Source organism: Panicum virgatum, chromosome 2K, assembly GCF_016808335.1.
Source record: "Panicum virgatum strain AP13 chromosome 2K, P.virgatum_v5, whole genome shotgun sequence".
In the NCBI taxonomy this organism is placed as follows: Eukaryota; Viridiplantae; Streptophyta; class Magnoliopsida; order Poales; family Poaceae; genus Panicum; species Panicum virgatum.
In genome coordinates, this window is record NC_053137.1 from 48078592 (window position 1) to 48094709 (window position 16118).

A 16118-nucleotide genomic window follows, 5' to 3' on the forward strand; every position below is an offset into this window, starting at 1 on the left:
GCGACACGGCCGCTGCTCGGGACCGGGGGCGACCTCCCCTGAGCGGATCCGGCAGGGGCGAGCTCCCCAGGGCGCGCGGCCGAGCGCGGCCGAGGCTCGGCGGCCGCGGGGGTGAGCTCCCCAGTGCGCGCGTTCGAGGTTCGGCTGGGACGGGGGGCGAGCTCCCTGGGCGGCGCGGCCGGAGCTCCAGCTCCCCTGAGCGGCGCGACCGGGGCGAGCTCCTTGGGCGGCGTGCCGGAGCTCCAGCGCCCTCGAGCGGCGTGGCCGGGGCTCGGCGGCGGTGGGGGTGAGCTCCCTAGGCGGCGCGACAGGGGGTCAGCGGCGGTTGGAGCTCCCTCCCTTGACGGCGCGGCCGGAGCTCCGCTCCCTGACAAGCGCTTTGGATAAGCTCCCCCAAACAGACTAGGTAGCTTCTCTGAAAAGCAGCTTTCTAGGGAATCAAGTGAAGCTTTTGGAGAAGCTTAAGCTCCCCAAACAGGGCCATAGTGTGATGTACTAGCTAGTAGTTAGCCTGTGTGCTGTCATTTTATTTGTGGCACTCGTGAGTTACCAAAGATTAACATGGACGCTATTGAGCAGTTTGTAATCGAATCGCTTATTCCGATCCCTACCTTAATACAGAATTCACAGCTCTTATTCACGTTTGAAACATAAAAGTATCGGTAAAACATATGTTACTGTGGGCTTAACCAAACTAATTTGATGATGTAGACGTGTTACTATTTTTTATAAACTCAGTAAAGGTTAGAGATAATCAACTTCACTGTGTACAATAATGTATCTGATACACCTACTTCTTGACAATTGCCTTGCAATCTATTTACCTTTCTTCCTCCAATGCAACCTTCTATTTTTTTTGAACACAGTGCATCTATGTACTAGCGATCTTGGGTTCCCGCATCAATTGAGATTTTTAATCTTTTCATATTCCTCTCTTTAAGATCTTATCTCCTACAGTACTTTTGGATATAATAGCAACTCCAACAGTTTGATTTTTTTCTTTTTCCTTTTCCACCTTTTCTCAATTCTAATGGTGAAAAAACTTGCTCCAATAAATTGATTTTTCATCTTCCTTTCCCTTTTATTTTTTCAATCCCAATAACATCTCTCCAATCCCCAATAGAAATGGGAGACAGACTCGTCTCCCTTTCCTCATTTTCCTGTCGCCTCTCTGCCCGCCAATGCTTGCATTTCTTCATTCCAATGCGTTTAAGTGTGTGAATATCACCTGTTTTGCCGATGCGCGTGATGCAACATTGTGGTGCTGTGAACATGTGACTGTGAAGTTTGTGAATTGTGACTGTAATTTTTGGTATTGTGCCATGGTATTGTGACTGTGAACATTGGTATCGTGACTGTGAACCATGGAACATGAGGAGAGGGGAAAGGAAGGGAAGAAGATGTGACAATGACAGATTGACCCCACGAGGGAAAAAGGGGAAAGAGAAAAATAAGCTCATGGAGTATTTTTCTCTATAAGTTGAAAATGGAAAAAGAGATTTCTCTATATGGTGAAAAAGGAAAAAGAGGGAAATCAAATGGTTGGAGTTACTCTAACCGCCACCACCCTCTCTCCCTGTACTCGTATGTCGCAAATCCACGGTGCTAACGGACGGTCATAAACATGGGAGCCGGGAAACCCAAGTTCCCGTTGCTCTTTCCATTGAGCCGGTATCTCGTATCAGCAAGGAAGTGAAGCCGTTGGAGCATGGCTTCGGTGTGCCCGGTGCCCACCTCTGCCCGTGCTTCAGCTTAACGGAGCTGTCTCGCCGAGTCGCCGAGGTCAGCGGAAGCAGCAGCAGCAGCCCACACGGTCACGGGCGCGGCATAAACAGGAGAGCGGCGCCGAATAGACTCTGCGGCCTCGCCTCCTTCCCCACTTCGTCATCGGCAGCTCCGCCGCGTGCCGGCCGGCCGATACCTTCGCTACTATACTCGCTACCCGATCGCCTGCTCCCGCGGTCCCGCCTGCGCCTCTGCATCCCTTTCCGGCTCTCGCGCCTTCTACCCCGCGACGCCTCGGCATCAGCCCCTCGCCGCGCAGCGCAGAGCGCACCCCCCACCACGCCCCCGGCGCCGGCGAGATGGAGCTCAAGCCCGGCATGTCGGCGCTCGTCACCGGCGGCGCCTCCGGCATCGGTGAGCAGCGCCGCTTCTCCTTCCCCCGGCTCCCGAAACGTTGTTCGGTGCTGATTCCTGATTCCTGATGCCGCGGCGCCCGCTTCAGTTTAGCCTGCGCGAAGGGGGTCCGATCCCACTCCGACGAGCTGGGGGGGGGGGGGATGCATGATTGCGCGTTGACTTGTGGGGAACGGGGACGGGGTGGGCCGATTATGCGGCGTAGCTCTTGAATTGGGGGTGCCGGGTGTTTTTTTCTCGAAACCCATGGATTTGATGATGGTTGTCACTGGCGAAGCCAGCCGAGCATACCACCGGGGTCGGCTCCATTAGGACAGCGGGGTCAAATGTAGAGATCTATAGTAGTTTACATGGAATTTCGCAGATTTCGTCGGGGTCGCCGGACCCCGGCGAGATAAGGTAGCTCCGAGTCCCAAGTCCCAACGTTGTTGTGCAGCACGGTGCTGTTCTGTTTATGGTACAGCAATATGGGTTAACTATACATTCAGCCAGAGCTAAAACTTTTGCCCGAAAGTGAACCTTGAACATCATCACATCGACAGCATTCTTAATCTGTGGCGATTATTATGAGCTTACACAGCAAGAAAGAGCTCTAGAGCATTGTTACAAGATGGTACTGTAGCAGGAACGGGCAATCGCCCCCCACCCCAAACAAGTTCAAGCATGCACTTTTCTAGAAGACCTTGGATTCGGTACCAAGCAATTAGTCTGTATCAGGGTGATCTGCGACCGTCGGAGCACTAGGTGAATTATGGTAGAATTGTGCTGATGAGAGAAGCTTTGCTTACAGGATGTTATACTTTGAAGTTCAATCTGCAGGAACGCTGGAAATAAAGTGGCCTCATGGATTTCTTCTTTTCGTTTCGGTTGGTACTACCCAGCAGTTAACATGCAGCCATGCAATGATCTCTGTCCACAACAAAACCGAAGACTCAAAACTTTCCAGAAGTGGGCATGTAATTGTCAGCAAGGTTCTTTGTTTGGCAAATCCCAGATTGCAAGGTTGCAACTGACCATAGATTCAGATTATACTCTTAGCTAATAATAATGAATAGGCTTGGTACTACACTGTTTGTCATCTAGATCTTAGACCTTTAGTTTAATGCGAGGAAAGTTTTATGGTACCTTCTGCTTCCTTTGCTGGGTTAAATTATCCCTTCAATTCAACAGGCTATGTAGATACCTCCCAATGTATTAACTGAGTTTTTTTTTCTTTCTACTTTCAGGGAAAGCACTGTGCATTGCTTTTGCACAGAAGGGTTTATTTGTGACCGTCGTCGATTTCTCTGAAGAAAATGGAAGAGAAGTTGCGGTGTTAGTTCAGAAGGAAAATAGCAAATTTCATAGAGATCTTAGAGTTCCATCTTCTATATTTGTCAAATGTGATGTTAGTAATGCAGGTAAGAAGTTTAGACTTTTTAAATGTTAACTGGAAGCACAACTTTACTTGAGCTTTCAGAATTCAGATGTGCGATATCTTAAAGATACACTATTTTGATATGCAGATAGTCTTGCTTCTGCTTTTGAGAAGCATGTTCAAACATATGGTGGACTAGATATCTGCATCAATTGTGCCGGAATTGCCAATAAAACACTAGTTTATGATGATACATCTGATGGAGCTAGAACATGGAGGCATGCTGTAAATGTGAACCTTGTTGCTGTTATTGATGGTACTCGCATTGCAGTAAGTATACAGTTAATTGTTAGTAAAAAAATTGTCTAGTTGACCTTTCAGTAATTCAAATTGTTAACTTGTACTAACAGTAAATACCGGTATAGTGTGGACTTTATTATTTTGGACATGAATATATCATATGATTAGAAAGTGCACACATGTTTTTATTGTCTGTTGATACAGTATTTTGAGATATAATTTTTGAATTACCCTTTCTTTGCATTTATTATTGGATAACGCTAGAGAATGTAAGTGTCATTTTTGACAGCGACATGTTCACCAAGGTGCAACTTAGGCACCAGCAAAACTTACATATTACGACTTGTTGCGGCACATCTTGACATATAATTTTGTGCATGTCTAATTATGTATTCATAAATATATTCTCCTAATAAAATTCATAATATACAGATAGCCAAAGGTTAAAAGGTTTGGCTTCATTCATCTCAAAACATAACTTTATTTTTATTCTTTATTTTTATTCAGGGAAGCAATAGTTTTGTCAGTATGTAGCATGTCCTCAAGGTTTCCTTAAGAGCCAGAAGTAGGATACCATTTTGGATCAACTATAATACACACATATCGCTTTCTTGGTTTAGTTTGATTTCTTCACTTTTGAACAACTATTTTGAATCATGTTATTAATTGTCAGAAATGCCACATGCAATGACTCATGGTTGAATTCCTAATCACCAGAGTCAAATAATGCGGTCCCAAAAGAAGCCTGGTGTCATAATAAATATCGGTTCAGCAGCAGGCCTTTATCCTATGGTTTTTGATCCCGTATATAGTGCGACAAAAGGTACATTATCCCATATACCCTTTTCTTCTTCCCTCTTTCTGGGCAGCAAATTTCCATCGCAATATGGAGAACAATATGCACATAAATCATTTACCGCATAGTTTCAAGGTAACTTGTGACCTCAAAATCCATTTCTTGGCAGGGGGTGTGGTTATGTTTACAAGATCACTTATTCGATTGAAACGTCAAGGTGTTCGTGTCAATGTGCTCTGCCCAGAGGTATTAAGAAACTGCATTACTGAATGCAAATATTTATCATTTGTCCTATAATTTGCACATTTGCTTTCATTGTGTTAATTTCTACTAGTGAATTGCGTGCGCATTGTGCGCTTTCATAAGCCTTCTGTGTGAATGGATGCACTTTTCATGTTTAGGGTAAAGGTTTTTTTATAAGGAAAAGGGGCCATGCTGTTTTTTGTTTTGAAGAAGGAAGGCTGATGGATGGGCTAACACTATTTACTATTGGGCCTTGGGTCTCGATAATTTTCGGTGCCACTTCTTTGGTTGTTTTTTTTTTCTTTTGCAGTATCGCCATTTGTAGTATGGTGTGCAAGCGTGATTAGGTTGAACGTAGAAATTAGGTCTGGCTAAATGTTTGAATTAAAAAATATTTTTAAAACGGCATTAAATTTTCTGCATTATTCACATGCATATTCCATAAAGCTGTATAGATGCATAGGTCATGGAGCATTGAGGTTGAAGGAACATAATAGCACACCTCTGCATGCCTAAGGCGCTAAGACCCTCTAATGCTAATTGCGATCACTATGGACCGTATGTAATGTTAGCAAAGGATGCCTCCCAAAATGCTGCCTGCATCCAAGTTTTTGTAGATCCGAGTAGCTGTAAAGAGCTAAACATGGAAGATGAGTTTAACAAACAATCTGCAGGTAGAACATATACAAATATTTGATTTTGCTTTTTTCGTAACTTGAATCTAGTGTTGGAATATAAGTGAATTGCCCACCTCTCCCCATAAGCTTAAGCTTTTGTGTTGAATTGGTTGGTGCATGCAACTCAATATGGTATCAAAGCCAGAGGTCTTGAGTTCGAATCCTGGTTAGTGCAATTAAATAAAATAATTGCCGCTCGCTCCTATTCCACGTCTGAGGCCTAAGGGAGCCTCCACGTGAGGGGGAGTGTTGGAATATAAGTGAATTGCCCACCTCTCCCCATCAGCTTAAGCCTTTGTGTTGAATTGGTTGGTGCATGCAACTCAATATCTAGACTGCACTTTGTGTTGAATTGGTTGGTGCATGCAACTCAATATCTAGACTGCACCACCACAGCAGCTTTTCCTTAGCCTGAGGAACCATAGCTGCTGAATGCTCCTGTTTTTTTTTAGGCACTTGCAAACTTGAGTCAAGAAAATTAGCAATGCAGGTTCAAATATGTGCCATCCCAGTTCGATGCCATTAACAAAAATGAATAACCAGTGGTGTCATTAGGTGCACTAGGAGGGAAGTTTTGACCCTAAACTGCATTGTGCCTTCTGTACTTGGCATTGTTAGAGTATATTTGGTAGTTTAGATATTGTATCCGGACTGCCATACATATCCGGTAGGGTTGCCTTGCACCCCAAGTTTTGTACTCTTATATATACCGGCCGAGACCTCAAGCTAATATCAATCCATCAATCACCATCTCTATCCCTTCGTACATGGTATCACGAGATTAGGGTTTGAGATCCTAGGCTAATCTTCCGCTGCCCCTCTCGCACCCCGCCCTCCGCGCGCCGCCGGCCGTCCTCCACGGCGCACCTCCAAAGCGCCCCCTCGATGGCCTCCTAGCGCGCCCCCGGGGAGGTCGCCCATGACCTCCGCCGGGGGCAGCGCCCCTCTCCGCGGCGGATCAGTTTAATCCGCCGCCAGATCGCGTCAAGCGGCAGCAGATTGGGAAGTACCTCGTCATCCACAGGGAATCATCGACGACACCACCGTCCCGCGCTGCCGTGGTGGCAGTCGCGGCCTCCTGCAGCACCCGTCTCCGACCCGTGCTGCCGTGGTGGCAGCAGGGGCTGCCGAGTGCTGCTTACGCTCGTCGCCGACGAACCCCCTTGGCGGCGTCCAACTTCACCTCGTCCCTCCGCCGTCGGGCGCCGCTGCCTCGCCGTCCGCCCTGGCGGGATCCGCCGCCGGGCGCTGCCGCCTCCTGTCGGGATCCACCGCTGGCCGCTGCCGCCTCTGGGCGGGGTCCACCGCCGCTCCACGGATCCAGGCGGGGATCTGCCCGATCCGGCGGGATCCGTCACCGCGCCGAGCGGGAACCGCCTCGGTGTGGCTCCGCCCCGCCTTGCCTTCGCCCCCGGACCGGATCCGCCCCGCTCCTCCACATCGCCGCACGCTCAGCCCTTTTCTTTGTCTTCTCCCTCTCTCCCATGGCCTTCTTGACCGTGGACGTGAGAGGTGGCAAGAGATAAGAGGATGAGGGGTTCTGCTACGTGCACCCGAGGTACTACACAAGCTGCTGCTGTATCAATTTTTCTTTTGCCCGATCAGAGATCGGGATTGCGTCGCCCACCGCCCGTCGACTTCGCGCCTCTACCTCGTCGACTTCACCGGCCTCTTCTTCCTCTCCGACCCCTGCGGCATGGCGAGATGGCCGGCACCCTAGGGGGCGCTCGTTTGCGCCGCCGCCTATATCGCCGCCTCGTCCGCACGTCGACCTTCGCCGGCTCGTCGTCGCCTTCACCGATCGGGACGCCTTCACCGACTTCGCCCACCGTTGTCTCGCCTCACGCTACTCGGTCTGATCAGCCGATGTGCGTGATCCACCCGGCTTCCGTGACGTCCGTCCTCGTCGAGCGCGCCCTTCACCGAGCACGGAGGGCTGTCGCTGCGTCGCCTCTTCGGGCAGCAGTGGCGTCACCCCGTGGTCTTCTCCGCCGTTGCTTCCTTACCGCCGTCGACCACGTCCCCGACCTCATCGTGGACTCGTCGCTGCGCGCCCCGCGCATGGTCTTCGTCAAGTTGTACGAGTTCTTCGCCGTCTCTTTCGAGCGCCGCCGTCGCGTCAACCGGATCATTCGGCCTTGTGCTGGAAAATCTGGGTTCCCCTCCTCGCTTCGTCTAGCACAACCACGTCGCCAGTGTCGCCATCTCGTCCCCGACTACTTCGTCTACTCCAGCAACAGCAGGCATTGGCATCTTCTACCTCGCCTTCTTCTGCTCCTGCGACCGCCATGGAGGCCTTCTCTGCTGGTCCCTCGGCGACGGCGTCTGGTTGTGCATCCTCCCTTGCACGTCCGGTATTGGCAACACCAGTGCGTGCCCATCGTCCCCGATGCGTTCCCGAGCCTGGCAAAGTCGGGCATGTGTCGCCCGATGGTCTGACTGCATCGACTTTGGCATCACTCCCTCTACGTCTGCCTCGACGCGTCGCCATCTTCGTCTCCGGCGTCATCTCCATTACGCCACCACCATGGTGCCTCCTCGTGCGCCCGCGGCTTCATGTGCGGCTACCTCGTCTTCGGCAACTTCGACAGCTCTACGTCGACCACGGCTACTCTACGCACGGCATCTTCGACCATGGCTCCTTCAGCTCGGCTATCTCGACATCGGCATAAAGGGCTACCATCCGCATGAGTTTCTCGCCGGTTCTCTCCAGTAGCAGCATCGGCATTGCGCCGACGCTACAACTGCGGGGGGATGTCAGTCCGTCGGTTCCTACCTTCGGCTTCTCCTCCAGTCTCACCGTCTGCAGTGCTCCCGCTGTGACTGCGGGGGGATGTTAGAGTATATTTGGTAATTTAGATATTGTATCCGGACTGCCATACATATCCGGTAGGGTTGCCTTGCACCCCAAGTTTTGTACTCTTATATATACCGGCCGAGACCTCAAGCTAATATCAATCCATCAATCACCATCTCTATCCCTTCGTACAGGCATGAGCATCCAAAAGATTAGAATCCAAATAAATGTGCCAGATGCAATTGTCATGCACATTCTGTTTTGTATGGCATGCAAAATCCACTAAACCTTTCCAAAGATTTTGGCAACCATTTCTTGAGTGTGGCAACGATCACATTAATGCAATTTGGGGTGTGCCTAGGTTTGCTGAAGTATTTGGTAGTGAGAAAGTAGAACAGACGTCTCCATATAACAGCACAAAGTGTGGCAAGGAAAATAGCAACAGTAAACTTAATTGGGTGCACAAGAAGCTCTTCAATCGGTATTGCAATGATAATGCTTAATGAAGGCCCAAATAAAGCAGCTGAGAGCTCAATGGCAGGAGTTTGAAATCTCCCTTCAAAGATTGACCAGATAGTGTGACTGGTCACTATCTTAAGGACCATTGCTGACATCAATACCTCTGATCCCCACCATTGCATGTACATGATCTTATATTGTTCTAGAGGCAAACTTGTATGCATAAGATCACAATATCAATTAAAACCGAGAACAATTTGTCTAAGGATTCTAAATGGAACCAACCTGTCCTATGGGAGATGCAAACATGATTCTTGTCTGTCCTTCAGAGTGGAACAGATGAGTTGATCTCCATAATTTGTAGAAACTATCATCTTTTTTTAATGAATCATGATTAACAGCCAACAGGGACAAATATGAGGTTGGATTATGATTATTTTTTGCATTGACCTAGTGATGTTCTGATTTATGCAGTTTGTTCAAACTAATATGGGGGAACAAATGAGCCGCAGAATTGTAGATGCTACTGGTGGATATTTGAAGATGGAGGATATTGTCAATGGTACATCATTTCATACCTTGTTTGGAATTAAGTGTTACACGACTTGTAGCTTTTTTTTTTACTGTGATTTATGTGCCACGATTACTATGCGTCATTGCAAGGCTCTGATGAACTGTCCAATACTTCTCATATTATGTTGAGATGAGATGTTTTAAATGATCGAACTAAACACAAATATCTGTCGAAATTGGATCCCTTTGTTAGCGTGTGTGTATATGGGCTGGCCTCTGGCCGTGGGCTATAGCTGCACCTGCCTATCTGGCCGAGCGCCTCCCCTCCTGGGGATTCTAGATGGTTTTGGATTAGGCAAGGAACTCATGATTGGTAGTACTTCTATAAACCAAACCCTAGGACTTCCTTGCCTATATATGTACACGAGCTTTGCCTCTCCATAATCAATCTATTATCTTCCAAGCCATATTTGATTTCACTATTGATCTAAATTCAATAAAATAGATAGTAGGTCGCTAAACTTGCATGAGTCACTTCAGCTTCTGAGCTGGTTACCCCAAACGGTGTCCCCTGGTAGACATGGTTGAGGGATCTATAAAATTTATATTTTGCATACGATGTTTTTTCTTTCTGGTAATATCATCTTTCAAGCACCCCTTTCTTTTGGCCTCAGGTGCGTTTGAGCTTATACAGGATGAGAGCAAGGCTGGTGCTTGCCTTTGGATAACGAAACGACGAGGGATGGAATACTGGCCAACACCAGATGAACAAAGAAAGTATATAGTGAACCCCAGCAAGTCGAAAAGGATGCTGACAAATAACATATATCCGAGCATCCAAATGCCTGAATCTTTTGAGAAGATGTAAGTAGTCTTGATATGTTATGCTTCTTTAGAAGATAGAAGCTGCCTGACTGCCCCCAGCACATAGTTGGCTTTTCTGTTCCAGCAATTCTATCACGACGACACTAATTCAACCAATTAATAAACAGAAACTAAACACCTTTTGGCTCCTCACTTCTCATAGCACTGCAGCATTTGCTTGGCTGGAAAGGCACCTCTATTTTTTCTTGAATAACGCAGGTAACTGCATGTGATTCCATTAAGGAGTTAATAAAAATACAAGGGTTTTCACCCATCCAAACACACCAACACACAGGATATGTGCCTCTATTCTTTATGCAAAGCTGACATATTGATTTTGATCTTATGAGGTTTACCATCCTTTTTTATTCTTTTTGGCATTGTTTTAGTCTTGAGCACATGATATCTTCTAGTAGGTTGTTTTTCTACAAGATAGCTGAACTTTGACTCTATATTGCCTGTCAGTCATCATGTTTTGCTCATGAGAAAATTCCTGTAATAGCAATACCTTGCCAGATATTATGTCTCCCAGGCTGGAAAATTTGTGGGTTTATTCAAAATTGCATTTACTTTATTAAAGATTGTTTCCTATTGATGCTTGTGTAGAGTTGTTCACACACTCAGCCATAATTTCCGCAATGCTACAAGACTTGAGCGTGTTCGACTGAGATTGCCTGTTGAACCACACAGTGCTCTGGTTAAAATAATATATGCTGGTGTAAATGCTAGTGATGTAAGTCTTTAGATTTTATTTTCATCCACTTCTCTTTTGATGCATGATGCCTATCAATTAACCTTTTGGATGATCTAACGGCCTTGTGCAGGTAAACTTCAGCTCAGGACGCTATTTTAGCAGTAATCCTAAAGATGCCTCTTCACGCCTTCCATTTGATGCTGGTTTTGAGGTAATCGATGTTTTCGCATGTCCATGCTAATAGCATGCTCAACATTGAATGATGCTCTTGAGATGTACTCTGACAACTTATCATTCTTATATACCATAAATTCCCAAGCATAGCGATATCACTGAGTGTGAGAGAAAGTTAATCATAGAAAAGATCTAGCTGACAGCAGCAGGTTAACAGTTCTGCTGTTATGATTCTACATAGTACACTAAAAAAAAGTAGACGTAGTATGTCAATAACTCATGTGTGCCATAAGTGTAATTGGCCCATAAAAAAAGGAAAAACAGACAACATATCATGCTACCTACTTATATTGATACCTGATCGCACATCCAATCATATAATTTGATAATGCTGTCGCTTTCATAGGTGTGCCGTTTGCCACTTTCTGCATAGAGATTAGGATATTCAATTGAGTTACTGTATAATCCTTCCGTGAAGTCAGGATAGTTTTTGTGTAAATTTTTTGACCTAACGTCCTCAATAATTTTCTTTGCCTTTTTTTTCTTATGAGAAATTTTAATGTATGCAGGGTGTGGGAATTGTTGCCGCAGTCGGAGATTCAGTGAATCATATCATAGTAGGCACTCCTGTGGCCCTTATGACTTTTGGAAGCTATGCTGAATTCACGCAGGTGCTGCATTTTATGCACTTCCTTACATGTCAAATTACCTGTTAGTTTCTGTCCTTCAAATGGGATCATCTCCAGCCTATTAAATTTTGCATATTTTTATGTTTGTTTACCAGTAATGATTCTTATCTTTGCAATTTTCTTGTGAAGGTTGCAGCCAAACATCTTCTTCCGGTGCCAAGACCAGACCCAGAGGTTGTTGCTATGTTGACATCAGGACTGACTGCTTCAATTGGTCTTGAAAAGGTTTACTTAATTTAAACCCCTGCTTGTTTTCTTTGCCTCTATAATATATCTGTTTTCCATCCTGGACTAATTCGGTTAATTCTTTCTGGCTTTAGGCGGGGCAAATGACATCTGGGAAAGTTGTTTTAGTTACAGCAGCTGCCGGTGGAACAGGACAATTCGCCGTTCAGGTTAGCTGATACCATTTTGATATCATTACCAAGATTATTTTTTTATGTAACTCTCAGTTGCACATATAGTTCTATGGATTGCAAGGAGGTATAATATAAAATTACTGTTTTGTACTTTTCAAATTTGAACAGGATAATTATTCCTATTAATTTGCCTTTCATTTAATTTGTCTTTCAGTTACTAGCTCTTAGGGATGTACTTTGGTAAGTTATTGTGCTTTTTACTGGATTGAGCAGTGAGCATGATATTTTAGGACATGGGCAAGTTTTCCTGTTTATTTCCTCTGATCGAAATTACCGTGTCTTCAATGGGCTACTCCAAGTGTTGGTACGGCCTTAAGTCTTACTCGGGAAGAAATACACCTGTGAGTCTGGCAGGAGCTGAGGGCCTTTCCTCTCTCTCTGCCAGCGGGGTCGGGTAAGGGGCCTCCTTGTGGTCTAGTTTCTAGGCCAGCAGGTGTGTGCCCCTGGTGGTTTGCGTGCGTGCATCTTTTTCTTCTACTATTAGGACAATGATATGCAGAATCCATCTAGGTCTGTCCTAAGTAAAAGTTCTTTTTTTAACTTTGACCATCGATATTCAAAATTTTATATAGATTGACAGCACAAGATTGTCATTACTAGATTCATTATGAAACAATATAGTCCCACAACATGTAACTATTTTCATTTGAATAATACATTTTTATTCATCTCGCTAGTCAAGGTTTTATTGGAGACAATGTTGATGTCCTAGTGGACTTATATTTGTGATCGGAGGAAATACATACTATTCTTAGCAACTGTTGATTTCTAACTCTGATGAACTAGATCCTTATTTGACATTTTAATTTCATATCTTCACAAGCTGGCGAAACTAGCAGGCAACAATGTTGTTGCCACATGTGGAGGTGAAAGTAAGGCTGAACTTCTTGCTTCCTTAGGAGCTGATCGTGTTATCAATTACCGGAATGAAAGCATCAAAGATGTGAGTTCTTGTTTCAATTTTTAGATTGGCCTTCTTTTACATCACTGCACAGAGTGTGATTTTACTATGGAGCGCTTTATGTGTCAACTGTCAAGTGCCTGAGCTTGTTGTCAAATCCTTGTATTGGCATAAATGTGCCATATTTATTTTGTAACCTATATGGTTCTGCTGTTTGGTTTCTTCCTACCTCTGTTTGCAGGAATGCAATGTTGAAGGCATGTTGTCCTTAAACTAGCGTAACCTTTCCTGTGTCAGACATCTCCCCAAACGTTTGATGTGCATGCTTGAACTACACTCGTGTTTCTCTAGAAACTAAGTTATGTAGATTTATGATATTATGATCATTTTGGATTCTCAAGTGACTGTAACCATTTAAGTCAATCCCTTGATTGTTTTCTTTAATTGCTCGTTAAATGTTCGAATTCAGGTTCTGAAGAAAGAGTTTCCAAGAGGTGTAGATATCATATACGAATCTGTAGGTGGGGAAATGTTTGACTTGTGCTTGAATGCACTTGCAGTCCACGGGCATCTCATTGTAATTGGTATGATCTCCCAGGTAATTCTGGCAGCCGCTGGAGCCCATTTCTTTTTATTTATTGTATTGTGATTTGTGAGTGGCAACATTTGAGAGTGAACATGTCAAATTGTTATGCTATTCACCATCCAGACTTTTAAGGAAAACTGAAGTTGAGGACTTGATGATTCTTGATTTTCGTTCCATTTGGTGGAAAAATAAACTCCCGGAATATTTTGAAATATGATGAATTTAATAAAGAATTTGCCCATTATGCAGCTGATTACTAGTTGGAGATTGGAGTTTACCTAATCTATTGTGGTTCTGTTGACACATTTCTGAATTAGTATTTTCATCATTCTGTGTTACTTGTTGTATTTTTTTTAATAAGATCCTATAGCTTATACCTAAATATTGGTTACTTTGGTGATTTCAGTATCAAGGAGAGGGTGGATGGAAGCCTAAGAATTACACTGGACTATGTGAGAAGATACTAGCTAAAAGTCAAACTGTGGTATGTGTCACCTAACTTCTTTAGTTAATTCTAAAAAAACTTCTTTAGTTGGCATGTACTGCATTGATATTTGATGTTCATTAAAAAAATCTGTAATGAGACAATGTGATCTTGTGTGTTGTTATCTAGTCGTCCGACTAATCGCGATTAGTCGAGCTTATCGGTCCAGTGACCTCGATAAGGGACACCGAGTAGGTCTGAGCGACTAGTTTTCTAGTCGTCGGCCGTCACCTAATCGCAATTAGTCGGACCGATCAGGCAAGAAAACGATCAGACTCAGGATTGTTTTCTGGGTTGTTTGAGTTATGGGCTTCGGCCAGTGGTAGGCTGGCGAGGTGGCCCATTAGGTTTTAGGTGTATAGAGCCTGAGACAGAGCAGCTATTGTTCTAGCTTCTTTCTCTCCGCTTCCCCTCTTGCTCTACTTTTGCTTTCCTTTGCTATTGTTCTAGCTTCTTTCTCTCCTCTGCTTAGTGTTATGTGTATGTGCAGATGTGGATCAACGACCATCATCGTAAGTGAAAAATTGACCATCATTGTTGTCTTCATGCTTGCTTTATATTAAGTAATGTATAGCATATATATCATATCGGTCCTGGTACACATAGGACGAATATACAGACGACTAGGACCGACTAGGCTCGACTAATCGGCCTGATCGACGACTAATCGCGACTAGTCGCCTTATCGGTCCCATGGCGACTAGGTCCGACTAGACGATTTGAAAACATCCTTCAGCTTAGATTCTCATGGAATCAGATCATCAAATAAACTTAACATTTGATTTGCTCTGGGAGATTCTATTTTTAATTAAAAATTGAATTTCATAGTTAGCAGAGAGAATGGCCATACCCATTCTATGCACCTGTTGAGGTTGAACTTTCTATGCGCCCATAATATGAACTGAGCGTACATTGGCCGCAACATGTTGGGCGCCCAGCTATTTCTTACTATAGTTGAAACTGAATATATGACTGCGATGTTGAATCCATTAGTAGCTTTTTTTACTATGCTCCTTCAAACTTTGAAAATCTTCCATTTGAATTGCAGGCTGGATTTTTCCTTGTTCAGTATGCTCATCTGTGGCAAGATCATCTTGACAAACTTTTTGACCTGTATGCCTCTGGAAAGCTAAAGGTATGCTTTCTACTTATAATTCTGTGTAAGTATGTTCAGGAAGGAATAACAAGACAAGACAACTACCTCACTCAAATATTTCACCCATTGATGGTTCCTAAATTCGTCTGATAATTTTAAGTTCTTTACTTTTTCATTTTTCCCTTTCTGATGTACCTTTTCATGTCATACCAATACTACTACCACCATACTGCATGAACAGGTTTCCCTAGATCCCAAGAAGTTCCTGGGTGTTGTTTCCGTGCCAGATGCAGTAGAATACCTTCATTCTGGCAGGAGTGTTGGCAAGGTAGCACCGGTTCCATAACAACTCGAGAAGATATTCTCGCCTGTTCATTGTGACTTACAAATTCCCATTCGGATCATTTTCAGGTTGTTGTGTGCATTGATCCATCATACAGGCAGATCGTTGCTAAGCTTTAACTTAAGGACAATGGCACGCACTATGGTTCACAGTTGCAATATAGGTTAGGCTGTTATAGGACGCAGAGGCCCTGAGGCCATTTTTCTTTGGTTCTCTGTTTCCTGCCTAGGTGGCTCAACACAAGACAGCATTTTCCAGGTTCGTTTCAGAAAAGATAGCATTTCCCAAGGGGGTAAGAACCGAATAATATGCATGTGTTGGTGTATGGCTCAGTTTTGTGCATAGTTTATAAGATGCACGACTATACTAAAGGGCAAACATGGACATGGAATTCAATTAAGTTTATAATCCCAGAGATTATGATCATATTGGGCATTGGTACAAGGTGATCTGTGCAATCGTGTGATGTAGTTCCACCACCTGTGTCAAACTTTTCTTGAATAAAACAATGTCTTCACCATATTATGCCATTGTGCGATCATTATAAGCATCCATGAGGGGATTGCAATAGATGACAGTTTCTGGAA

General features: G+C 44.7%; 1 protein-coding gene across 2 annotated transcripts; it reads left to right on the plus strand.

The window, feature by feature from the left end:
* The first annotated feature begins 1789 nt into the window (after positions 1 to 1789).
* Positions 1790 to 16051, plus strand: LOC120681290 (prostaglandin reductase-3-like). Of its 2 annotated transcripts, none has more exons than XM_039962809.1 (18): positions 1790 to 2139; positions 3366 to 3539; positions 3645 to 3826; positions 4514 to 4619; positions 4762 to 4838; positions 9243 to 9330; positions 9956 to 10145; positions 10752 to 10878; positions 10970 to 11050; positions 11583 to 11684; positions 11832 to 11927; positions 12023 to 12097; positions 12945 to 13064; positions 13492 to 13620; positions 14015 to 14092; positions 15141 to 15227; positions 15430 to 15516; positions 15600 to 16051. In XM_039962809.1, exons 1-18 carry the CDS (start codon positions 2085 to 2087, stop codon positions 15648 to 15650), a joined length of 1905 nt encoding a protein of 634 aa, XP_039818743.1. In that variant the 5' UTR covers positions 1790 to 2084; the 3' UTR covers positions 15651 to 16051. The 2 variants fall into 2 exon arrangements, with proteins under 2 accessions (XP_039818743.1, XP_039818737.1); XM_039962803.1 differs by lacking the exon at positions 1790 to 2139 and adding an exon at positions 3019 to 3141.
* The last annotated feature ends 67 nt before the right edge of the window (positions 16052 to 16118 follow it).